The 27,780-nt window shown below is 39.9% G+C and overlaps 1 protein-coding gene across 1 annotated transcript in view; it reads left to right on the top strand.

Moving 5' to 3' along the window:
* The first annotated feature begins 12,584 nt into the window (after nucleotides 1-12,584).
* The window catches only part of LOC119726491 (E3 ubiquitin-protein ligase PDZRN3-like), a 62,357-nt gene continuing 47,161 nt past the window's right edge, over nucleotides 12,585-27,780 (top strand). The window contains exon 1 of the mRNA XM_038198203.1: nucleotides 12,585-13,539. Coding sequence (XP_038054131.1) covers nucleotides 13,426-13,539 — 114 coding nt within the window. The 5' untranslated portion in view covers nucleotides 12,585-13,425. The remainder of the gene's footprint in view (nucleotides 13,540-27,780) is intronic.

Here is a 27,780-nt window from a genome sequence, read left to right as displayed (position 1 = left end):
CACTTGATTGATTTTGACTGAAAGGACAACTTTGCACAGAGTGTATGTTTACATAGGAAAGTTAAAAACTTTAATTTTCACCTCAGTGCCACTCTGTCACCATCTCCGATTAGATTCCAGTGCATTAACTTGTTAAGCAATAATAAGCGTCGTGATTCACCGATAAACGCTTCTCGTTCAAATTTCGAGACCAATTTACACATCAGCACTATTCACTGTGGCACATCCTAGCTGCCCTGATATATATATTCGCTTTGCCTCACCCGACACTGCTGATGCGGCAGCTAGAGCTTTATTAAAAAACAAGGACGAAGGAGAGAGGACGAAAGAGGGGAAAAAAAATGAAAGCTTGCTGGCTGGGAGCCTAAATGGATTCTAAATTAGTAGGTCAGTCCTTTGCGGTACTGATGCCGACAGGATGATAAAATGCTAATAGTGGGGAATTTCTGATAAATAATTTGGCGGCGGTCTTGCTTTGCTCGAGAAATGCCATGAGAGGTATAATGTGGTAATTTTGGATTTTAGGTTTTTTTAATTTGTATTTTTGCTCAGTGTTTCTTTGGTTATGGAATTTAGATCAAGACAAAAATATCTTGATGGAGATTAAAAGAAAGCGATAAGGAATGAAATTGCAGGCGGAGGGCTTTGTTCAAGTGAGGTGCATGACCTTGTGTGGATGGTTTATTTTCCTTTGAAAGATTCCTTGGAGGTGGCATCTGCCTTTGGGGTTTCCTTGATAGAAATGATGGATCAGACTACGAACATTTGAAGGAAAACGTGTGGCTCCATGTAAACAGCTGCCAATAGAGCCACCATTTAGTTTATTCCTTTGAAAGATTCCTTGGGAATGGCATCTGTATATATGGGATTTCCTTGACAAACATGGAATAGGCAAGGAATATGTGAAGGAAAATTTATGGCTCCATTGAGATTTTCATAGAGCTACAGTGTACCGGTATGTTCAGTTGAGTTCATTCCTTTGGAAAATTCCTTTGAGGTGGCATGTAGCCTTTGGGGTTTCCTGTAGAAAAAGACCGAAACAGAAAAATTTGAAGAAAAATTTGTGGCTCTATTGGAAATTTGTGTAACTGTCAGTAGGGCCACAGTGACTGTTGATTTTATTCCTTTGAAAGTGGCATCTGCCTTTGGGGCTTCCTTAACAAACCTTCTGGAATAGGCAAGGAAAATGTGTGGCTCTATTGGAAACTTGTATAGCTGTCAATAGAGCCACAGTGTGTGTTGAGGTTATTCCTTTGAAAGGTTCCTTGGAGGTGGCATCCACATTTGGGTTTTTTTGACAAAATACTGGAATGTGTAAGGCATATGTGAAGGAAAATGTGTGGCTCCATTAAAAACTTGTACATGTACATGTAAACATGTAGCTGCCAATAGAGCCACAATGTTTGTTGAGTTTATTCCTTTGAAAGATTCAAATTTGCCTTTGGGGTTTCCTTTTCCAAAAATGCTGGAACAGGCAAGGAATTTGTGGCCCCATTGAAAACCTATACATGTAGCTGTCAATAGCGCCACAGTGTACAAATGTATGTTGAGTACAAGTAGATGAATTGATGGATGAAAACGATAAATAAATTTGATCATGGACTTGTTTGTAGTCTACAGGAATAATTACCCTTCAAGGTGGAGAAATTCCGCTTTCGATTTTAGAAGCCAAGCTACATGTACAGTAAGTTATTATTTAAAAGTTTAACAAATCACAGATATTCCTTTTGAACAATCAACATCTAGTTTCCGTTTTCAATTAACATCTAGTTTCCATGAGGTCCACAAGTTGCAGCCAACCCCGTCACCAGCTCCGAACATTAAGGGGGGCCATATAGTACTAACTAGCAGGCACACTGCATTAAAACATACATATATACACATGTATGGTGTTTGCTGATGGGGGAGGGGGGACCTGGTTGCAGCTATGTTTAAAGGGCATATACATCATTTGCTTTTGCTGTAATTTTCAGAAATGGATGGAGTGGGGGGTTGGAAATATATAGCATATATAGTTACACTGACTTTTTTGAGGTTTTGGGTTCGAAAATGCTATAAAAACCAAGAAAAACAATCATTTTCCTGTAGTCTGGTTCCCTGACTCCATTTAAGAAGAAACAGAGCATTTTACATATATTGGGGAATTGTAAGGTCAGGGAACCAGTCTAGCTGGCTTGTACCCGTTCATAGGTGTGTAATCGATTGCAAACAAGTACGATGGTCAACTGGGGCCAGTATTTGAAATACCACTTTTCTTGAAAATGACAGTATACCAGGTGCCATGATTTTACAGGATGCTTTACACTGTCATTCACTAACAGTCCAGCAAGGTATTTCAAAATGATTTGGTAGTTTTATTTTTTGATGTTTGCAAATGTTGTATTTTCCCTTTAAACTGTGGAAGATTTAGTGAATAAATGATCATACATGCACATCGTAATTGAATCTGTTGCTCAAAGTGTAAACTCTAAGTGTTAGAGTAATAACTAAAAACAGACAGCTCTTAATTAAGGCATTAGTTTCACTTGACCTGCCAAGCTCGTGCATGAAATTGGGAAATTTATTACCACTTTTGCAATTTTGGCCCTGTCACGCAGGAAGTAAAATATGATTGCACTGATCCTAATAAGGGAGGAAATGAAAGTCGGGTCCACTGATCTGACTGGATTTATTTGATAAATCAAACACTGTGCCGCAATTATCTGCCATGTTTTCACCACATGTACATGTTATCACTATAAATTGTTCTTTGTTTTTCTTACTCGCGTATTGTTTACTCGTAACTAACAGTTTATATTATTTTTTTCTTTTTACATACATGAACATGTACATATGTGTATACGTACATAATTATAGTAGAGTACTATGCAAATTTGCAAAAGCTGATTAACTGAAGATGATGATACTTATTGTTTTCTTATTACATCTTTTAATTAATAGGATGGCTGTTTATAATCCAGAGAGACATTACAAAAGGGTATATTTCTCAAAAGCTTTTCTGATGCCTACAACTTTGAAGTACATGTAATGGAGTGACTTATGTAAAATATTGCACAGTACACAAACTTGATTGTTTTCAGCCTCGATACATGTAAGTGCAGTTGCACATTAAATATGCTCGGCAAAGTACCAATACCCTGTTTTTAAAAAATACTTCCTCGCTCAGTTACTCAATTTCCTCCTTTCTTTGAAATTCTAAGCAAGAGACCAAGCCTTTTGATTAATTACTCAATTTGTCCTCAACAACCACTCAGACCCTTTTCACAACCTGGTTATATCCTAGCCACGACAAAAAAAGGAACACGATTCAATTTTTTTCCTTTTTTTTTAAGGGAAGTAAAAGAGAATATTCAGAAACATGCTGTCATGTCCGCTCAGGCGGACTGCTTTTATCGTAACCAACTGGCTCAGACGGTCGGATTCTGCCAGGCACGTTTTTCTGTCTTCATGAATATGAAAAGAGAACTTTTCCTCGTAATTGAAGTTAAATGGGCAGTGCTTAGCCGCTCGTGGGCTTCTCCTCCCTCCGGGCCGAACGATATTGGAATTCCAGTCCGCTGCATCCAACGCTGATGGCACGCATCTCTCCTCTGTTACTTCTCCATTTTCCCCCCTCGTTCGTAGCCATCCCCTTTTCTGTAGAATGTTCGTACATGCACAGTTTCCATCCAGCACGCTATTGACATTTTTACAGAAGAAAAAAAAGAAAGAAGGCTTTTGGCTTTAACAGTGAACAACTGAGCTCCGGGCATACTTGTGCGTTGTCTGGAATTTCACTGCGGCTTTATTTATTTTAAGTCTCAGCTTCGTCGGAATAATCGATGTGCGCCCGAGTCTGTTCCAGAATATTTCAATTAAAGTATTCAGCTGAAAGTGTGAAAGTTATTTCCAGTTCCCCGGAATAAGAATAAAGGGCGGGAAACTTACAATTGTAAAAAGTTGCTCAGAATCAGTCTTTATGTGAATAATTTTTATTTCAAACTTTGTAATCTGAATTTTGGAGTTGCGAGAAAGAGACTAATTAGAATGTTAATTGAAATATGCAACATTTACTTTTGATGTAATTTTTAGAAATGGATGTACTTGTGGTTAGTATTTTATAACCACTATTGTTATACTAGCCTGTTTCAGGTTTTGTGTTCAAAGGTGCTGAAAAAATCAAGAAAGAAATGCTGTTCTTGTAGTCTGGTTCTCTGACCCTATCAGACAAAACGGATGTATAACCAATTGCAAACAAAAATGTTGACTAACTTAATTTGGTAAATTGGGGGCAGGATTTGGAACCAAGAATGGATCGGCCGACCATCATTGAAAAATGATACAAAATTCCATTTTTTTTTAAAAGAATGACAGCACACCAGTTGCCATGAATTTACAGGATGCTTGAGAGTGTTATTCACTTACAGCCAAGTAAGGTATTTTATGATAATTGGGTAGTTTTGGTTTTCGATGTTTGTAAATGTTGTATATTACCTTAAAGTTCTTCTCAGCTTTAAAATAGGATGAGTGATTATTTTGAAAGTTTTCCAGTAACTTCTTGATTTCACCTTTAAAATACCAGCACATGTACAGTGTACATGTACCGTTGGTGTGTAAGTAGTATTTTGTATAGGAAACAATATCATGAATATTATTGAGTTTTAAATTTAATTTCAGTTAATGATTTGTGGGCTTTTCCATCTTTCATGACCGTTTAGTCAAAAGGCCGACCGGTGTTAACCACCCGATGTGGATCTGGAATAAGTATTTCCACGCATACAGCACGTGTGTAAGCCCTTGACGGCACATGCCTGATCTTCAAAGCAGTGGGAACAACCATGCGGTACAAAGGGCCCGGCCCGAGAAAAGAAAAATAGACCGCCATTAAAGCGTTCCTATAAAAGAAAAGGGCCGACAGGGCCATTTGTGTGGTGTCAGATTCCTAAGCAAACTTGTGTCTCATGTTCCTGAGCAAACTCGGAGCGGGGCCTTTTTTTTTATTTCGGTGTCTCTCTGAACTCGTGAATTCAATTGGTCAATGATTCATTCCAATGGTCAACATTGGAATGAGTGGGGGGGGGGGAAGATGTGTTCCATCAGTGAATGTGCTTGTGGTCGATGAGGCATTGATTGAAATTGCCCATTGCGGGAAAGAAATTAAATTTTGTTAGCTGAGTTTGGAAATGTTGGAGTTCTAGTTTGTTGAAGCAAGTTTGAGAAAGTGTACATGGTAAAGAGCAGTGTTTGCTGAAACGTGAGCTCTCTTTGGAAACAGATTTTCATTTTTACCCCCCCCCCAAAAAAAAATTCACTCACGCAAAAGAAAACATTTTTGCAAAATGCCACAGGAGGCATCTACTTTCTTGACACCTTTGAAAACAGAGAAAGGTTTCGCAGTCAAAATGTTTTTTTACTTCGATTGTGAACAAATGTACCTGTCTTGCAAGGGACTCACCTTCCATGCTGGAATTCAACTGCAATTGTAAAAAAAAATTAAAAAAATACTAGAAATGTGTTTATGGACAAACACCAGCTGTTTTGGCTGTTTGAAATGACTCTGTAACATGTGATGACGACATGACGCTGTCACTTCCAATTTCATCGACAACACATATATGACGTATATATGACACATGAACATGATGTAGTCATATGTAGATGTAGAGATTTGAAATATGCACCTTTAATGTGACGTCACATGACTTGTGATGACGTCATCATGATGCCACTACATTCATCTATAGCATGTCCCTATCTATGTACCTACAAGTTTTGTATTGCACTTGAATACTTCAGAAATTAAGGCTTTGAAATATGCACCTTTAATGTGACATAACTTGACACCTGATGATGTCATGCTGAGGATAATCCTCAGGGACTAGCTGGTGGTGGTGGTGGTCTATGTGTGTATCAAGTCTGAAGTCGATCACATTTACGAAAGTGCCAAAGTGTACTGGTGCAAGAAAGCTTGTTTTCTGCTGATTTACCGAAAGAGCTAAAAATTAAAATGTAAACTGGAGAGAAATAGACCAGCATCCAAATAAAACCACAAAAAAACCAGCCAGTACAGAGCAAATCATGCAAGTACCTGCACCAGTGTGCAGGACCAGAGTCGGCCAAAGCAAATAGTATTTAGCTTGCGTTACAAATCATTCTGCATTTGCCAACTTGAAGAGCAATATCCCGTCGTCGCGGTTGTAGAATATCGCCGCCCTTCTGAAACACTGGACTCCTTTTTGTGGAAGTCACGGCATCGCGTCTTTCCCTTCCAGGGGGAGAGATAGATTTTTGTGGCTTTCATTACACCCTATTCAGAAAATTCACCTTGTAATGAAAAGCCCTGAGTAAATTTGTCGAGCATGATCACTGTCAAAAGAAGCTATGGTTGACATTGTCGGGGGAACAATTTCGCCAGGAGATATTGTCCGAGCTGATGTCTCTCTTTCTTATGGCCGATTGACGAAGCCCGACCGCTAGGTAAATCTAATATGGGCCCCGAATTCAATGTGTGTTTTTGGTTACACAGGTAGAACGGGAAAGCCGGCGTCTTCTGTGACCGAAATCGACCGCCAGATCTGAATGAAATTAGCTTTCTTTGAGTCATTCGGCACACATTCCAATTGTCGTTCTGTTTTCTGTGTTTTATTTTAAAACCGTCTAAAAAAATTAGGCACCCCAACTGTATTGATCGATGGCTTTAATTGTCTTTTTTTCTTTAAATAAAAATCTTACCACATTTAAAAAAAAATTGAAGATACTTTAGTGACATCAATCAACCATTTTTCTGAATAAAATACACTTTCTTTGAGTCATTTACCACTATTCCAAATACTGCTTTGTATTCAGTACTCCAATTTAAAAACTGTCCGAAAATTTGCAGCCGCCCCCAACCAGATTTACGTGTTAGCAATGGTTTGAAATTTCTGTTTTCTCAAAATCATTGAAATCAATTTGAATTTAAAACTGAAGACAGTTTGGTGACATCAATTTTTTGCTTCAGCTGTTGGTTTATTGGCTTATTCATCATTTTTATGACCATGTCAACCATTTCGTTCATCTCCCCCCCCCCCCCAGAAGAACATCCCGTCCGTTATTCCTCGTTCACTGAACCCACGGCAGATTTTTCCCTCAGGTGCCTCCACCGGTGTTGATTTACATCGTGATTGATGGGAAATTGTATCTAGAAATTAAATCCCCGCCTGACTTCACTTGGCACTTTTAGGGGCAATGGATCCGGCAATTTATAAAAATCTGTGATGATATTGTTTTTAACCTGACAAAGAATCAGTCATCGGCTGATTGCTTTGGCTAGTGTAGCTGTGTTAAGCGTGATGTAGGTGCACATGTTTCAAGCTGACGTGTACATGATTTGTTTGAGTTGGCCCTTTTAGTTTTCTTTTGCTTGGGAGATGCTTCAGGGTGTTTGGATGGCATTACAGATGGTTTCTTTTATATTTAAAAACAAAAAGGAAAAGTGTTTAAGTGAGATGTCAAAAACAATATATTTTGGCAAGCTTAAAGACCAGTTCATACTTCTTGCACAGCTGAAGCTAAAAGGAATTGGACATAACAAAACACTGCAAAATATTCTGAAGTTGAATGCATGCAACTTCCTTATGCAATTTAAGGAATAAACAACATTTGCTTTTGCTGTCATTTTCAGAAATAGATGGATTGCGGGGGTTAGCATTTTATAGCAAATATTGTTACACTGACTTGTTTGAAGTTTTGTGTTCGTAGATGCTGGAAAAACCAAGAAAAACAAATCGTGTTCTTGTTGTCTGGTTCCCTGACCCCAAATAATATGAAACAGAGCAATTTATAGACTTGGGGTCAGGGAACCAGACTAGCTGGCTTGTACTTGTTCTCGGGTATGTAATTGATTGCAAAACACGGACTAACTAAATATGGTAAAGTGTTAGCTTCCATGCTTGCCTGTTTTGTAGTGATGTGCATTCCTAAAATATTTTTCCATTGTGGGTACACCGCTTTAAAGGCATATAGGATCATTTGCATTTATCCCAAAAGCGACCTTCCAAATTACTATCAAAAATCTTACTTGGTTTAAAGATCGCACTGGTACTAAACATCCCGTTAAATTATTCCGTCTGACTTGCTGTCATTTGGAGGAAATCAAGAAATGTAGATGATTTCCAACGATCAGTCAAGACGAAATCTTGTATCAATATCCAAAGGATGTTGATGCTTTTTCACTGTTTTCTCGAAAGCATAATATCCACAAAATCTTGTTTTGTGATCATAAGGTTGTGCAATCTTTTTCACTGTTTTCTCGAAAAGTGTAACATCCACTGGGGTGAAAATTCAACAGGTTAGGTTTTGAACATTCTTCTGTGGATTTTTGAGTGGTTTTATCATTGGAAGCTACTATGCATCAAATGTATACGATCCTACCGGTATATGCTTTTACTGATTCTCTTCACAAACCAAAACTGTGTCGCTGCTGAAGCTGTGTATTTCTATCCTGTCTTTCTTCTGCTTGTCCTACTCTCGCTTCTTCCCCCATCTCCCCACACTCTCGGCTGTCAGTCCAGCTGATGAGACCCATGAATCTTTAAACTGTTTCTACCTGTGTGGAGCGACTGCATCTATCATCGGGTGTGTAACACTGTCCGTAGTGGTCCATCCTGGTAGTGGTTCCTCCGGGCAAGGAGAAGAACGATTAATTATTCAGAGCTGAAGACACCGTCACTCGATAAATGACAACCAATTTGGCTTTTTGTCTTCTTTTTTTTGGGGGGGGGGGGTGGGAAATGTTGTGAGGGTTGTTGTGTCAGCGGTGATATTTCTTAGCTTGCTGTTAGCTTGTGCTCAGAGTGAATGAATAAATGCACCTGGCGTAAGAGGCAACATGTCTAACACTAACATGCAGGGTATGTAGTTATTTCGTGTTGTATAGGATACTTTGAGTATTGCGGAAACCTGTTATTTATGAAACCTGGGCCCATTTTCGTAGTGCTGCTTAACGCTGATTTTGTGCTAACAGAGCCTCCATCTATTTCATAAAGACCGTAAAGCAGTAAGCATAGCCAAAGCACGCTTAACCAAAGAGGAAAAAGATGCTTAAATCAGTGATGCAATAATGGAAATCTCTTTTCCAATTTTTTGGCAGAGACTAGAATGGAGACAAGCAATTAATAGATAATTGATGTCTAAGTAATGCACAGTTTGTACAATCAATCAATTTTTTGGTGTTTTTTTTATAAACTGCTGACATTGTCTTCAGTAAAAGTGAGCTAGTATTGTAAACAAATTCCACGTATATCTGCGTCTTTCCTTGTTCTAGTTTCCCTATTTTTCTTCTTCTCTCCCGTCACATGACGTTAGAAGATAACGACGTCCTTGGCATTCAGAATAATTCTCCTCTCGTCATTCAAGCTGTCTTTTTTTCCCTTCTTCTCCTGGCCTTGGATTCATCGGTGCTGCGGTTGGCATGGCAACTGGCCAGAAATTAGAGCGAATGAAAGCCCCTCGCCTGCTTGACCTGAGGACTCTGTCTGTCACGAATGGAGGTTGTTCAGTGGTTTCTTCAAAAGCTTGAGGCCGCACAATATATGCATGACTGCCTTCTTTTCTCCTTTTTCCCCCTCTGTTTTGTTAATGAATTAAAATGTTGGGTATGAATTCTCAAAATGAATTTGTGGGAATGCAGAAGACAAAATGCATGTTTTCATTATTTTGGCAAAAACCGCTCATTTGGGAGCGTTACTGACTTTCACCTCTTGCATGCAGATATACATTGTACGCTTTTTTTGTCCATTTGGGATTTTTCTTGATATCAGGAATTTTGCTGTTCATGTTAACCATGGGTGTTTGCATATGTGTATCACCATTTGTCACATGAGTTTTATTTTGTTGATGGTTTGCAATGCCAAAATGTGCAGTTCGGTTTTCATTAATGCAAAGCATGTTTCGAGAACCAGAAGTGAATGGAATTAAAATTTAATGCAGCCCTTCATCTGTTCCCAAGCAGCTTTTTCTCTTAAAAACAAATGTGATGCGATCAAGCTAAATTAGTGGTTTGTCAACCCTGGTAATTTTTTTTTTTTTTACAGATTTGAAAAGAGCACAATCTCAGCATTACTGCTGTGAAAACTGCATGCTGGTACCATGTGTAGTTTAAAAATTATGGAAGTCGGAACACCAAGAGATGTGATGTACATGTAGTGATGTGATGAAGTGGCCCTAATTTGGCCTGAATCTCCAAATGAAAATTCCAGACAAACGACTCATTTAGCTTGATCCCATCACACATGTCGATGAATACATTATGATTTACAGTTTCTGTAATTAGAAAAGTTCAGAGCATTTCTTGGAAATTAAATATTTGCAAATTATGTCATTTCAGGATATCTAGGGATCGAAATCATGATTTGAAATGTTGAATGCTTGCACTGCTGCAAGTGTCCAGCCATAACATTTACATACATGTACACCAATGTATATGGAGTTGTACATGATTATATAGCTCGGATGTGCATGTGCATGTACAAGTGTGGTTATTTTATAGATTTTTTTTTTTGTCTTAGAGAGACCATACCCACCCCGGTGGCCGAGCCACTACAAATAAGTCCCAGATATTCCGGTCATTGCCTGAACTCCGATACACAGTCAACATGCCAGCGCTTCTTCAGTTTCTGCACTGCACACTTATCAAGATGGTAGCGGCACTCGATAAATCTTCATGCAAGATATTATATTTGTCGTGCGCAAACATTCCACTACCAGTAACTGCACTTACAGAGAAAAAAAAAGATAAAGAGTGAGATAGTGTAGAACCACCAAGAAGGGTACATCTGTACTTTAGCCAGTCTTGCCAAACAAAATTTGTGAAAAAAAATTAGAGAGATAACTTAACGAGACCTGGGCATGTGTTCATATGAACGTGTTTACACGACACTACTACTTTACACATAGGGGTGACAGAGCGGCGATAAATGTATAACTAATGCATAAGACTGGATCTGCGATGCAAACTCCTAGACACTTTTCCCTTGCGGAAACTCCAGCCCAGAAGCCTTTGACAGGAAAAAGAGAAAGGGAAGACGAAATCTGGCCTGGATGTTTTTTCTGGGTCGGTGCATTCCCCCTCGTGGCAGTGTGGCTTTATAGTTTTAGTTTTTTAACAGCTTGGTCAGGCTTGGAGTTTTTAGATTTTCCTTGTGACTGTGTGTGTTGGTTGCATCCCTGGGTGGCTGTCAGGAAGTATCTCTGGGCAATGAGGGAGTACAGATGAATTCCCAGCGACGAGCAGGAAGCTTGTTCAACTGCAGGTGTTATTTTAAAGTTTGCTTTGCTGGAGGGCGGGGTCCGTTAAGCTAGAGAAGGGATGCAGATGACTCAACAATTTTTTTGGTATGATTTAAAGGTAATATACGACACTTGCAAGCAACAAAAGAGCAAAAATACCAAATTATCATGAAATACCTTACTTGACTGTAAGAATAATACAAGTAGTCTCAAGCATCCTGTGAAATCATGGCACTGTCATTTTCAAGAAAAATGAAACATTTTGTATCAATTTCCAACGATTGTCGGCTGACCATCATTGGAAAAAAACCTGGCTTTTATTTCTTCAAATACTGTGTATAAAATGCTCCGTTTTTTCTGAAGTAGGGTCTACAAGAACAGCATTTTTTTTCTTGGTTTTTCGGGCATGAACACAAAACTTTAAACAGGTCAGTGTAACAATATTTGTTTAAAAAATACTGACCCCCAAATCCATCCATTTCTGAAAATCACAGCAAAATCAAATGTTGTATATATGTTACCTTTAATGGACAAAGAATGCAACTGATAAGGTTGATTTGAATTCTTGAATATAGTGACACTGATAATTGTTTCAAAATGTTGAAAGAAAAAAAAAATGAAAATTGAACATTGATAGAAAAAAAAAAAAAAATTTCAGTTCGGTCGTGATATGCCAGATGTGTGCATCTATTTCAGGTTCCTTAGTTCAAATACAGATTGTTAAAAATAGTCTCCGACTTCGCTAATGATATTGATGCAAGTACAGTATCATTGGTATTAGAGTTAATCCCTGCTGTGCAAGCTTTGCTCTGTGATATAGAGAAGGGAAGATTCCCTCTAATTACCAATCATTCTTGGCTTGTTGACTTTTCCTTGAAAAACCGAGAGATAATGATGCCCACTTGGTTAAACAGATTTCATGCATGTGATAATAACACAACATTGCTTCTGCCATGCTGTGTCAATTCTGTCCATATCGTGTTTTATATTTTCCCCTTTTTTCCCCATCTGTTTATACACACTGCTCTTGCACTTCATCAGTCAACAATTAATCCAATTTGTTACATTGAATGGGCCCAGCCAAGCCCTTTACAAAGCTGGCTGTTTCCTTCCCCCCTGCCAACAACGCAGACAGATTAATCATATATGACCTTCACTTTGGAATGGAACAGTCCAGGGTCCAGCCTGCGCTCTGATTGGACAGTGGTGACTGACTTGCTGAGTAGCTCATTTGCATGTGTGTTGGCCATTGGCTGGCAAGTATTGCCTGCTCTACTCCCCACATGCACAACCAAGATTTGTGCAGTGGGCAATGGGTAAAAAGTGACTTTGGTCTCCGTATACCGCAGCCATATAGATACCTTCAGATATCAGGTTGTGAGTTGAGTCAATGGTAAATAAGTCAGGCACGTGGACGGTAGAATGCATAACAAGTTGTTCAGGTGGTTGGCATTTAGCTGAGGGAAAAGTGAGACGTGAACTTGTAATTTCAGACGTTCTGGCTTGGTGTCCCGATTTTTCATCGCTCCAGGGCCATTTGAAATTCCAGAGTTTGATTGGACTTCAAAAAATGAAAGCTGCATCACATTCGACTTGTACATTTAATCCCCCAACATTTTACAATTTGTCCAATTTTGTTTTTAAAATGACTTTGGGACTTTAAATTGGCCATTTTTCTATGGTCAGTGTTAGCACCCCCCCCCTTAAATATCAGCCAATTGCGCACTCTTCATTCACACATCATCTCTGATCTGAGCGGGAATAGCACTGTGTGCCATTGAGTGGCTACTGGACAGGCAATTGTGCCAAACATCGCGGTGTGAGTAGAGCCTCTCCCACACAATCTGGCAGGGACTTAACTTGAATGTGTGAAGTCATCGACGGCGGTACTGTTAGAGAACGCTGCTCAGGACTTGGTGTTGACTTTGATTGTATGCCAGCTGGACCAGTTGCTAAGGTGGATGTGGAGTAACAGTGTCCTCTCAAGCAGTCCTCGTCACTTGTCAAGCGTTGGAGTATTGCACCAGTCAACCTGTACAGCTCAGCACCGGGATCAGACTAAACAATTTTCGTTGAACGGCGTAAATTTGGATGCGGCATAATTGAGTTTTCTTGGAGAATGCTCAGTCGAAGTGTCGGATTGGAGTAAAAAATAAAAGCGAATCACATAGGGCCTACATGGCGACAGCAAGTAACATACCGATGAGTGAAGACGACGATCTGCAGTTGGATCCTGTGCCGGGGGATCTGTCCTATGGTTCGTTTGCGGCCATGGATTTCATCATACTCAATGTAGGTATCAAGGCTTTTAATCAGATCTTTCAAGTAGCTTTCACTGCAGATTTTTGTTTTCTCCTACCATACCTGTCTTACTCTAAGTGCTTGGTAATTGTCAAGTGTGCGCATTTGTGTGTGATGAAGAAGTGTATGATCTATAGTGGGTATAAATTGAAATAGAAATGTGTAGTAGCTGTCACTGGAAATTCTGTTTGCAGTAAATAGCAGTATTGCTTTATTTTCTTCATGTCAGTATTCCAAATATCAGTGCTTGTTTAATTCTGACCTAACTGTTGTACTAGTTTTTATTTCATTCTTTGCAATTTTTTTTTTTTGGCGGGGGATAGGAAGGCATTTCAGTTGGAAATGATACACTGAAATTTCACTTTTGTTTTATAAAGAAGTTGTCATTTCTTTACAGTTATGATGAAATATTTTGTTTATCGAACCTTTTCACAATCATCATTGTCTAGAGCAACAATGGAAAGCTAAACATAGCAAATATTTAATTTTCTTTTAATTCTAGGACAAACAAAATTTTTCATAATTTTTGTTCTTCTGTTATCACCTCCATGTTTTGGTTCTGTTTGCTTCCATTCTTTTGTGAGGGATTTTACTTTATATGAAATAGCACCACCCCCTCCCTGGGGAATACGAGTTAGCCCCACCCCCTCTGTGCCCCCAGGGTAATTCAGTCTGGATCTCACAACATGATGTCAAGGATTAGGGTCACTGCCGGACTGATTAATAAAAAGTACATAAAAATTAGCCCTGTTGCTGCTCATGTGTGCGGTGCACTTCCCCAAGGTTGCCTCGCCAGTTTACAACCCTATTTCCAGTTAATGCGTATTTAGACAAGAAGTGTCTTTTTTTACTACTGCTTTGACCCTGCAGTAAATGCAAAGCATTAATTGTCACTCCTGCTTGTTAAATCGTGGCCAAGTTTTTTTAATTGTAATAAATGTATTGCAGAGTTGCTTGGGAAATATACTCTTAATGTAGTTTCACTAACCAAAAGGATATGTTCCAAATTGCACTGAACATGCAAACATCAACAACATGGCTTGATGTATGCAGTTCCAAATGTTTTGCTACACATTCCTATGCAGTAAATCATGCGTGCATTTGCATTTTACTTGAATCATGCACCATAACATGTGTAGTATTATGAGTGGTTTAGTTAATGCATGGCTTCCACATGCATGTAGGCATGTTGATAGCCTTAAAATTGTCATGTTGAAAGACTTAGATTGCTACTGAAAAATGCAGACCTGTTTGCTACTAAATGCTTGCAGATCTGGGCCCAATTTCATGACAATTTCTGTGCTGCGCTAGCAGAACAATTCTGTGCTGACCCTGTAAGCACAGAATCCGTAGTTACGGGATGTATGCATGCGCATAGTCCAAAATTCCTTTCTAACCTGGGAAATACATTAGATGCTGACCAAAAACACAGAATTTTCTGCTGTAGTAAGCAGGATTTTTTTGCTAAAGATAAGCGGAACCATGAAATTGGGCCCTGTTTTTTAATGCAGATTATTCCAAGCAGCTTTGCACACAGCTGCATGGAATTGAAATGCATGTAAAGCAGGGTGCAATATTTATGAAAATGTAAATGTCCCTATTTCTCAAATCTCATTTAAATGATCGTAAAAATGCAATAGATATGGACTAGTGGAGAAAACCTTCATTCTGTACATGTACAATGTTGAGGCTGCATTAAAGCAAATATAAAAGATGCGCAACGGTATAATGTTTCCCCTAAGAGACTTGAATATGGAAGGCTTGGTTTTTGAAATTATACTTGCAGGTTCTTTCACACTGTGAGCTTTTCTGATAATTCTGTGTCCGCAAAAAAATATTTTATACAAGACATGTCTGATAAAACAGCATTTTGACAAAAACGGCATTTGACTGTGACTGAAAATTCTGTATGAATCATATTTTGTGTCAGTGTCTACCTCTATGATTGAGCTTCATATATCAAAAGCCCTTCCGCAACACGTACCGGGTAGGTTCCTCTTACCGCTTCATTAGGTCCACACTGTGCCTTCATCAGACAACTAAAATTGGCAATTTTTTAGCCATAAAGTGTTGCTGTGGCTTCACGCCCGAGTGAAGGCATCAACTGCGGATATCACACCTGCGAATTCAAGCCATCATGAAGGCCATGTCTACTCATATTCTCCACCGAGTAGGAGGAATTGTCTCATTTTTTACCCCTGCCTTGAAAAAAAAAATCACCTTTGCTTTAGACGCGGCAATAATACCTCAGGACTCATTACATGCATAGACAGTATTGGGCCACACCCTAAAGGCTTTGTGGAAGGATGCGTTCATTTTTGTAACAATCGTAACTGACCATTTTTTTCTGACGGCTTAAATTTATTCCTTGGATTGTTGTTACTGATGACTGAAATATTGTGATCAAACATCGTGCTTATTTTGTCATTGATGCCATAAACCAGTTCATTTGGAATTCATTTCATGCTCTTATTTTGGACTTTTATGCAGTGGAGAACTTTCTCTTTTGATATAATGATAGCGACTTAGCAAATTGTTTTGACTTCGCAGACAAGTTAACAACACTTTTATGGTGACGTGATTCAGCTACATTCAAACCTCCAAAAAGAGTGATATTGTTTACCAAATAAGGGCTTTTCTGTCGACGACGGCATCATCTATTCGCATCCCTCACTCTTTTGGAATGTTTCTTTATCAGGACCTGGGACCTTTGCGCAGAAATTGCCGAGACTGAAATTTCTAATTAAGCATCGAAACAAACAGCTGCACAGATAACCCCCAATGGCAGGAATGTGTCGGGGGAACCGCAATCTCCCGCACTGGAGAAACTGGAAACTCATTGATAACAGAACAATCAGAGCCAATAATTTCCTTGAAATTTCAGTTGAAATTGCTATACATGTACCTTCGACAGATGTTTCTAGAAAATGCTGTGTTTAACATAATAGATTGCATGTACGTGAATAATCGAAACAAGAAGTTTACCACAGTGTAATATTTTTTTTTACAAATTACATTGCAAAGTCATTAGACGGAAGTTCTGATTTGGGCCTCTTATTGTGTTAACACAATCACTTTACTTTTTTATGAAACTAGCAATAGTTCGGTTGAAATCGTTTTCATTTCTTTGACACATGCTAGCGTCAATTCTACCGTTGTGTTTATCGAGGCGTGTAATTGCCCTTTATTCCTCCCCTGTGCTTTTATTGTACAGGGCACAATCAAATTTGTCACCCCTTTGGTGCGGAAGACTGAGTCCAGTGAATGGAACACAATGATGACATTTTGAACTTAAGAAGTAGGAGGTACAATGGCACAGGAACTTACAGAGATAAAAAAAACTATGCGATATCAGAAACCACCGTGATGACCTTTGCGAGATTTGCGCTCAGGTCACTATGGTGTAGCACATCATCTTGGATGTTTTGCCCTGTAGGCCTTTTCACATGATCCTCCCCCTACAGTTTTGAAAATCAAAACGGGTCCACTGTATGCAAAACCAGGCCCCATCGAATGGGTAGGCACTTAAGGCGCACAATGCCCATGTTCCTGGGTCAGCTGTAAATTTCTGAATTTCGGCCCAGCTAGAGCCTCTGAAGGCCCAATTTCATTGAGCTGCTTAAGCACAACATTTGCTTAAGCACGAAAAAACATTGCTTAGTAAAATTGTTACCGTCCAAAACTCCAAGTGATGTACATTGTTAGTGACTGGTATTTAGCTGTTGTTTACTTAGCATAGCAATCGCATGGAGTTAGGGCCGGTAACCTGATTTTATCAAGCAAGACTTTTTTGTGCTTAAGCAAATTTTGTGCTTAAGCAGCTCTATGAAATTGGCCCCAGGTCCTTACCAGGGTTGAATTGTACCTGTGTAGAGTGCCGGACCTTTGCAGAAGCTGTGTTACTGTTAGATTCTTGTTTAATAGTGTGAAAGGGGATTCTGATGGGTTCAGCACATAGATTTGGAAAGTGTGCACGTCCCTTATCATGTCATTATAACAGCAGAGATTGTACAGAAAAACTCTGCTGTGAACATGCAGAGTTTGACTAATGAGCAGCATTTCGTGAAGACTATCATCTTTATCCACCCCCCCCCCCCACCAGAGGACAATCGATACTGCAATGAAAGTATGTATGCATTCTGGCAGCCTGATTGGCTGATAACAGCACTGACGTGCCAAAGCATGTGTGCGCACCGATGTTAACGACCTTCTAATTATCTGGGAGGAAATAGTTGCATTGATCTCTGGCCATACCCGCAATGGATCCGAGGAAAATTATCTGCAAATAGCATACTACAATGGGCCCGCATTGAAAAGGGATGTTTACACAAGGCTTGTCGAGCAAGTGTGAATCAGATGTGGGCATGTCAAAGAAACCATCGTGCTGGTATCCCGCTTGTGTGCCACTGCTGGTTGGTTTTGAAATGATGTGCACCGGCTATTTATTTTCAATTAGAATTGCCCTTTAGGAAGTAAAAACCAGTAATTAATTTTTCATTGACATAAAAAACATACAAGCCGTGAAGAGACTCTTTTGTTTGGAAGTTTTCTTCGGTTGCTCTAGATACACAAATGTCTGTGTGTTGGTTTATTTATAGTGAAAACACAGCCATGGAAGCCATGATAGAAAGGAAACACAGCAGTGTCAAAGTCATCAAAAGGGCATCAGTGGAACATCCCATTCAAAAGTCACAACTCATTCATAAACTTTCCTATTTGAAGGTTCAATGACAAAAAAATAGCCTTTCTTGGCTGAGCTTATCTGTAGATTTAAAAAAAAAAAAATAACAGTAATAATACTCTGTACAAGTTCTTTCTCCGTGGTCAGATCATGCGACACTTTTTGACAAAGTTCCTATTTGTGATCACACGACACCACCTTTCGCAGGGAATGAACAAGCATACTGCAAAATTAAGAGTTGGGTGTCTGTGTGTGAAAAAAGTTGGACATAAAAGTATAGAAAAATGTGAACAAGACAATTAACTGTAGACAACGATAGTCATGATATAATTCACAGGTGGTTTCTGCTCATTGCTTATTCCCTATAGGCCCCCCCCCCAAAAGACCATGCACTGACAATGAAATGTGCAACTGTTTATTTTCTGAAAACCCATACTTTAGATTTGGCTAATCTTTAGGACAAGTGGCATTTAACGCATAATGCTAGCTAATTACCCATGCCTCTGAATTGAAAAACTCAACCGAGCCAAGTCTGAAAACCATTTGACCCAGCTGGGCTTCTATGAATTCATGGTTTACTCGGCAACCCTCAACAAGAACCATTTTTAAACAACCCAGTGTCAGACTTGATTCTCTGGCTACTGCGGGTTTGGAAAGGTCAGGGCTAAACGCTGGCGATTGTTAATTGAACTGTGCGGTGGCCTGACAGTGATTGACTTGGGCTTAATCAATCGCGGACCAAAACATGGATTCGTGGAGCACACAATCCAATATTGCTAGGGCATTGTAATTGGGATAATTAACAAAAGAAATGTGTGTAAGCCACAACAATTCAACAGTATTAACAGTTGGCTCTATACTGGATCAACTCGGAATGAAAAACAATTCATTGTTCAGTCACCCCTGTCAGTTTCAATATCGAGAGTTATTCACAACTTACATATTTGGCAAGTTTAGTCGTACAACTACAAGCCTCATTGCCAGCTCTGGCATTTGGATTTTTTTTTGGGGGGGGGGGGGTTACAGGGGACGCCACAAGAAAACACCAGTACATATAATTTTGTGCTTGTGGTTTTTACCGAGGGGGAAATTGCTTCCCATCTTAGCAACTGTCCTGAGTAGTATTCTCTAAGAAGAGTGAAAGATTAGAGAGTGAAAATAGGGATTGATGAAAATGGAGTGAAAGTCACTCGAAATTTAGAAATACTTAAAAAAGGAATCTCTTTAGCCGAAACTCCAAGAAAACTCAAATCTTTTCGATTCAATGAGTTTCACACTCTAAATTTGGCTTAATAAGGGAGTGGTGTAGGGCTTAACTTTCTCCTTGACCGTTTCACCAGTTTATTGACAATAGGGTGATAGGCCAAGAAACACCATCAGGAAAAGTGGAACTTGTATCTATCAGGAGTCAACTTTGACAACTGCATGAATTGTAAAACCTTGCTCTATGGTAAAACCACCTTGCAGCCTTGAAATGCAGGGAGAGCAAGATATTGAGCTTTTCTTTGGGGGGGGGGGGGGGGGGAGAGGAGGCAAGAAGTTGCCAAATTAGATTAAGTGAGATTTTGGTTGCGTGTTGAAGCAAATAGGAAACAGGAGGAAACTCAATAAACTGCACAGTGTTCAATGATAATACATTGATCTAACATTTGCAATATTTGACATTTCATCAAGCCGTGCATATGTTCTTATTCAAGGCCGACTTAGATTTAATATTAGTCTGTCCATATCACATTAGCGCCTGTCCGCTTTGATGTGAAGTGTATCAAGAGACAGTTGAGGCGACGGAAAACATGCAATGTCCAATCGGATTACAAGGTTAGGGGCATACATGTTGAAATAATCTTACATCAGCTTATGCAGCATATTTCAGAAAAGGAGCTGTCCATAGATTTCAAAGTTGCTTTAAGAGCTAACAAAACATTCCCGTCTTGTCCCATAAATGGTGTGTTTTTCATCTCAGGTTTACTGATATATTGCACGCTGATGTTCAGTGTCGAATGTAGTCTATTTGACTATTTTGCAGGAGTGACCAATGCTGTGAAGTTTCCACTGCCGTGGAAGATGCATCAAAACCAGTCTTGGCAATATTGGCGGCGCTACCCGGGATTTCCGAGCATACAATATGTGTACATGTAACTCACGCACGTCACCTGCATCAGCTTGAATTCAGCATGCCTGAGGAGTGCTCAGAAGCTCCTGGGTAGCGCTGCCAATATTGCGAAGACTGGATTTGATTCATGTTGTTGATAGCGGCCTCGCTTGTTACGGACCGGTTGTATAAGGGGAATAAAAGACTATTATGTTGAATAAAAGATGAAAGTTAATGTATGGAATGGCTGAGCAGGGGTGAGTTGCAATTTAGTTGTGGACAAGAAATATGTATTTGTAGGTGAAAACAGTTCTCATTTTTGAGGGTGTCTACCAGGCTTTTTAGAATGACATCAATCCTACTTTTAATTTCATCATCTTCCCCCACGATATGGAAATAAGTATTAAAAAAAATAGTTAGCACTCAAAGAGTCAGTGATCGACTAGCTTTGACATGAATCTGCATTTGTGTACATGAAGCTTGACTCTTGAAATCGGCCCTTGTAATTTGCAAATGTTTGTGGAAAATGTTAACCCGCCAACCGGGGGAACTTAAGTACATATTAAGTGTGCCTACATTGACTGCATCAGTGCCACGTCCAAATCCATGTTTCATCTAGATTAATTCCACTGACGTGTAACATTAGTGGACCCTTCTCATTTAATGACTCTTTTCAGCACATTGAACTCTCTGACCGGGGGGGGGGGGGGGGGGGTAATGTTTGTCATTTGTAATGTTGTCTGCAATGGTTTAACATTGACCTGTTTGAGCGGGGGACTACTTAAAGGGCCCATGCAATGTAATTTTTTGTAATGCCGTCCTTGAAAATGCCCCTTTGTGTACCATAGAACCTTATTTTCAATTTTCGTTTTGCCATTTTTAAGGGTATTTTGGTGCCTTTTTGGTTTTTATGCTATTGTGAATTTCCATATTCATGAGGAAAAGTGTGATGGCATTTCAGGCAGAAGCCTCTATGTTACAGCAATTTCAGCACAAAAAGTCACCAGAAATTTGAATATGTTGCTGTTGTAAATGTTCTTTTCTTTGGTGATTGGTTGTTGTGTCAGTACATGGCAGTAAGCCAATGAGCAAACTTTTCTCACAAATGTTTTCAATGGGCAGATTTTTGGGTTCACATTTGAACAAAAAACCCATCAACTGAACAGTGTCTTCCTGAAATGACATCACAGCGACAGTGCCCTCAGTTGTCTGGAAAAGCATGGACAGTGTGAAATCTTTAAAGAAGTGCACTTTTGAATAAAATTAACCAAAAAGGGATGTCAAAATAGTTTTCATACATTTAGGAGGAGTACAAAGTTGCACCAAATGTGTTCCTGAGGAAAATTCATTTTGTGGACACTTTGAAAAAAAGTGGGAACAGTCCTGGAATCCTTTGCGGAATGGACACATTTTCTGTGGTTGGTGGTGCAGGGCTTGGATCCTTTTGGCAAGAGTGCAGGGAAGTACAAGCACCCCTGTTGCTTCTCAAGGCAACCTGTTAAACTGCCCCAAGGTGGCCCATTGAAATTCCAAGGTGCTTATAAAATTTGAGGGATAGGTAGTAACAACGTTCCCCTTATACCTAGCCGTCAGGGGTAACACACAAAAAAGACTGCCTTTATTGCAAAGCTGAAACATTTCTCAATCCCGGAACACCACAGGGGCTGTGCAAATTGTACGAAAATTGTAACTGTTGCAATCAGGTGTTTTTTTGTGTTTGGACATCAATGAAGATTTCATTATGAGGGCCAAGGGGATGGAAGCTGGGGCCGTAGATTTGATAGATTTGGTCGAGCCCATATGGTGATGGAACAGCCTGCTGGTTTAATTTGGTGACCTACTGGGCTCTCAATGAATTGAACAAATAACTGGTGGGTTGGTCTATAACTTTGGAAGGCTTGTTATGTTGTTGGTATTTTGCAGTTTTCTCAATCGGAGGACATCTGTTCCTTTTTAATCTTTTTTTTTTTTTTTTTCGCTTCAAGTATTGTGTTTAATTTTGTCGTTGGTAGTATACAAATAATGAATGTTCATGAGTGTAATGGTAAGAATAATTTCATGACGTGACAGAATGATTGGAATGAAACTTTCCACAAGGTGAAGCCGAGCGAAATGGAACTCTCAATGTCACCGAGTGAAATTATTCTTCCCATTGCACAAATGTGAAACATTCATTATTTGTTTTAAACAACGCCAGAGTAAATCCTCGTTGTCTGATTGGTCAGGGCCACCGATAGTGTGACCGTGCAATGGAAGTTTCATATACCGTGGAATGGAACTTCTGTTTTTGTTGTGCGGCCGTGCCGTGCATTGGGACATACAATTCAATGACACGTGATCAACAACCCACCAATTAGACGACGGGGATTAATTCAGGTGTTGTTTAATACTTGTCATGCACCATGAGCGTCTTGAAGCTCTGTGACTGCATCACCTGTTAATTAATTAATCTGTAAAGTAAGGAGTTGTGGTACTGAAGATGTTGCGAGGAGGTACGTGCTACAGTTGATCACTGTATAACAAATGAATTGTTCGTACATCATTACAATGGTTTTATTCATATTACAAGCATCACATTGGTGAATGCCTATTTTTTGGATGAATATACACTAAGATTTATTCTTGACCAAAGGGCAGACCACTTGGGGGGGGGAACTATTAAAAGGTTAAAAATTGAGAACTCAAGCATTGATGTGTTGGATTTTAACCATGTTAAAACTGTGCGTATTATAATTACTTTGCTTCCAAATTGTCAAAATATGATTTGAATGCTAATTATTGATAACTCTCTTCATAAAACAACATCTCAGAAGAATCATTATAAAATAAGATGCAGTATGTCCTCTGTTCTGTACGACCATGTACATTGCATTGAAGTACAGTCGTGAGTCTAAAAAAAAAAGAAAAAAAGAGCCATACCACTTCTTCGGTATCCACGCCTAGAGGGTGAATAAAATTAGTATTAATTTTCAAGCCCTGGCTATCCATTTTTACCTTGATATGATGCCCAATTCAGTACCAGCTCAACATCTAAAAAAAAATGTCAACACTTATCCCCTTTGAAGCTGACAGGTCAGCGTATCCCAAGTCCATTTCCATCCTTCGCCCTCCTCTGGTCTGAGCCTCGGAGATACAAGAGCAAAGACCCCCCTCCCTTCCCCCTCTGCCCCTAGGCGTCATGCGTGGAACCCATGCCCGGTGGGAAAATATTTCTTTTTGGCTTTTTCACTTAGCCTGTCGCCAGTCATTACTGTCCTTTTCATCAGTTTGGCCCCTGATTGTTATGGGGGAAAAAAAACCTGTATCAGTGTCTGGACTGATTGAGAGCAAGCCTCCAGAGAAACTGGTATTGGGTCAGATAGCCAAACTGGCTAGGGAAAAAAAGAAAAGAGGAAAAAAAATAGAAGAAAAAAATTACAGGAATGGTGAAAGTAGATTTTTAATTTTACTGTTTACATGAAAAGTATCGGATTGCGTAGTTGAGGCGGAAAGTCTGACATTGGATGTAACACTTTTACCATTCCCTGCCGTAGGTTCTGATCAAAACCCACGCCAAATATTGTCACGGAATCTGTTATTTTGATCCCTATTTTCCAGTTGTGGCCTTGCCCGAGGTTATTAAGAATATCAACTTGGCTTGTAAAACCAGCGCCGCGCTATTGACGCTTTCAGTGGGTGCACAAAAGAGCCGGTTCCCCCCATTCATGTTCAGACTCAAAAGCTGCCACAAGTTGCACTTTCAGGGCTTCTGTGTTAATTATAGTACTCTCTGTAACAACACGCCATGCATGAGTTCCAATGGAGGATCAGCTGTACTTTTGCTGATTGTTTTGATACTTTGTTGCCATAAAACTTGGTTCAGGCTGAAGTACTTTCATTTGTCACAGAGTTGTTTGTGACAGTTGTAGCAGCGTTAGATTCAATGAAGAAGAAAGATGAATTATATCTTGGCACACCGGAAACTAGATAAAAATACACATTTTGCCAAACAAACATTTCTAAGTAATTTTTTTTTCATTGGAGCCATAAAATGGCCATGGATATTTTGGATTGACTTGCTAAAGTGATATCAGGGTGCTTGGGCCTAATGTGAAGGTGCCTTAATGTATTAATTTACCCCTGGGGTGAAAGGATTAATTTGGCAAGTGTGTGTCCAGGAAAAGTTGGACATGCAAAAGCATGTGTACAAGAAATTGGTAGTGGCTCTCAATATGTGTTCTACAACATTCATACTAGACATCAAACCTTTTTTTCTCCCCATTTCCATGGGTGTCCTTTTTTATTGGACAAAACCACCTGTTGCCCGGATGGACAAGACGTGTCCACGGCCCCATACTTCAAATGGCCAGGAAATTGGAGAAAGTACTTTAATGATGTGATACCCTGATTTATAAAGGACATTTGAATGGTGATTTAGGGCTGGCTGGAGGCTGTTAAATGCTATATTGAGAAGATGGGAAGTTGGCAGGCTTCCTGACTCTTTAATTTATTGATGGCTATTGGCTGACTCATAATTTCAACAAAGCAAGGGGAAACCATGGAGCTAGCCCCATCTATTCCGTAACTCTGTGTGAGTTGAACTTCTTGCTGCTGAAGACATCTGTTCCTCCATGTCCCAGCAGTCGTCCGTCATCATCCTGGCTAGAACTTTCTTCATTTCGTCCATCCCTTCATTGTACGTCAGGCATAAACTGCCTGACCGTGGGGAAACAAAGTGGTGGTATTACACATACATGTGTACTCACCGTCAAATATTAGGGTTGCCAGAAAATGTCTTTCTCCAGCCTGTGTCATCCTTTAACAGTAAACCTAATACCAGTTTCATAAAACTTACTTAGCATCTCACATACAATAAATGTACAGCACAGTATAGTCATACACCATTCTGAGCGCACAATCACCATGCATGAGGCCCCCTATAATGGTGAAAGCATTGTGCAGGCTATTGTACAACGCAAGTGCCCCGTGACAGATTATCAGGATATTTCAAAAATCCTGTTTGAAATCTAGATTCCTGAGGTTTTACAGTAAGATGTTTTACCTATGAAAGTGTATAAAGAACAAAAGCAAAGGTAGGGTATCCTTCAGTCAATTCAAACATATATGTACAATAGACCCTACAATGTACGTTACTCTGTGGCCCTCAGCGCCTGTCAAACTCTTTGCAGATTATTTTGTGGATTTTTTCATTCCCTCCCCCCTCAATCTCACCCATGTCATAATTTGCAGGTTGTTCTGGTAGAGCACGTGTACATTGTTCAAACAGTATCTCGATGTCCTCTGATACCAGTGCCCTAGATTATCCACATCTGACCCCGATCAGCGGCTTTTGATTTCAATAATTGCACCCTCGACTCTTGAAGAACGAACCCTCCCTGGTGCATTCCCTCTCTGCCGGGGAACCGAACTGCCGCATCCGACCGCGCCTCGGCCCCGGCGTGCTTAATCACAATCAAGAAGAATTCTCCCCCCACTCACCGCTGAAGATGCATCTGGACAGAAATTACTCTGAGCATGTCACTCAGTGGAGTGGTGATCACGCTCAGTCGAAAGAAAAGAAGAAGAAAGAGAAAAGAAGACAGAATGAAAAGAACTGGGGCAGTGGGGTCCTCTGCTAAGTCAATAATGATTACCTCAGTAAATGGTGCGGTCGTGCTTCTGTCGTCACGATGCAACCTTACCACAGATCCAGCTTCAGAAATGGATCTTCGAGCCACTCCGATCTCAAGTTTTTGATTGCGACGTATCAAAAAGATCACGGTACCAAAAAAAAAAGAAGGAAGAAGTGAATTATGAAATAGCCCAGGTATTATGATTTTCACCAGGTGAGATGAAATTGGAGTTTACTGCCGAGATACTGTTCGAATTGAAAAGTGAATATGTGGAACGGGCTGTTGACAGGACTACCAGACTTCAAAGAGCACGTGGAGTTATTTCTTCAGGCTGACCAAACACAAGCCACGCATTTCAGCCCCGAACCCAACCAGTCCAAATACATTAAGCACATTTCAGTCTACAGATAACGTGGGAGAGCCCATCCCCTCTCCGAGGAAACGACTCCGTTTCCACAAGAAGAAGAAGAACAAAGAACTATATAATAATACGTTAAGAGCCCTCATTGACCCACTGAAACACAAGCCGTTGGAGCCGAGACTAAAAGCCATTCAAATGACCACAACACAGCTGCCCATTAGGATCGGCACCTCGCGCCAACTCTCCCCGCAAGTAGAGCTGCGGTTTGCAGAGACATGCATGTATTCACCTGTCTTCCTGTCTTGGCGCCAGCCTGTCTGACTCGCTAATACTCACTCCTCCTCTTTTTTTTTCTTCTTTTTTTCTCTCCCCCAAAAATCCGTTTGCAGAATCAGGTGAAATTTGTAATTTTGAGCGTGCGGGCTGACCTGCTAAGTGCAACCCAACACTTTACGGCGCAGTCTCTGTCACCGTGAGGACTTAAGCGGTGTGTAAGGTCTCATACATATTGGATGTTCCGTAAGCTGTTCGGCCGTCAAATCTCTGCAAGCATAGAAAGCCCGCACAGATTTTGATTTCTGTTTCTTTAATAAATCTGTGAGAAATTTCACCTTCAACACATGAGATTTGATTCGGATCTTGACATCGACGCCCGTGCATTTTACTCCTCTTTCAAGTAAAAGTGTTCTTGATCTGTCAGCAACGTTGTCAATATTCAGCCATTGCCATTACAGTTTTGCCAGAGTGGTACACACGGGCACGTACACCCACTTGTTTTATATTTAATTAAAACAGCTTTTAAGACACCAAAGGAGGACAAACAGATCCGATATTCACATCCTATGAGATATTACATGCAACGAGTGTTAAGTCAATTCAAATTATTACCGGGGGTGGTACGCATTTACCTCACACAAACAATACCACACGAATATTAATTAGTGGTGTTACCTGGACAAACAGGGCTGTTAATCCTAACAATATCGCTTCTCGCCAGACCTGTTTACTGACATGGATTGTTAATTAATGTGATACTGGCTCTCCAAATTACCGATATGGTTTCTAGGATAACTGTTAGGACTGTTAAAAAGGATTGGAACATTGAGTGGATGTTATTGCATGCTTTTATTTCTTTCAACTTGATTTGAACAGTTCGTCAATATTTGAGGTATACATGTTGCTACGTACATGTATGTAGTTGGTTAGCATGGGGAGTCAGGTTGGCGTAGCGGTATTTTCCTTGCCTTCCACCGCTGTGACTTGGGTTTTCAGTCCCTGCCTGCATGATTTTCCTCCTACCTTTAAAACTGTTATTTCTTCTCATTGTCTTCTCTCCACCGGTTTCTTCAGGCTTGCGAGCTACAGTGCCTAGGGCAGTTTTGAGGAATCCTTGGTTTCATAACCAGAAATTATTAATAATAATAATAAAAAAAAGTGTAACTTTAACCCCCTACTGTATATAGACAGGCTAGAGTGATTTACTAGG

This window comes from Patiria miniata, unplaced genomic scaffold (assembly GCF_015706575.1).
Source record: "Patiria miniata isolate m_02_andy unplaced genomic scaffold, ASM1570657v1 HiC_scaffold_2, whole genome shotgun sequence".
Classification (NCBI taxonomy): domain Eukaryota; kingdom Metazoa; phylum Echinodermata; class Asteroidea; order Valvatida; family Asterinidae; genus Patiria; species Patiria miniata.
The sequence above is the reverse complement of the archived record's forward strand: the minus strand, read 5'-3'. Positions and strand labels throughout refer to the sequence as shown.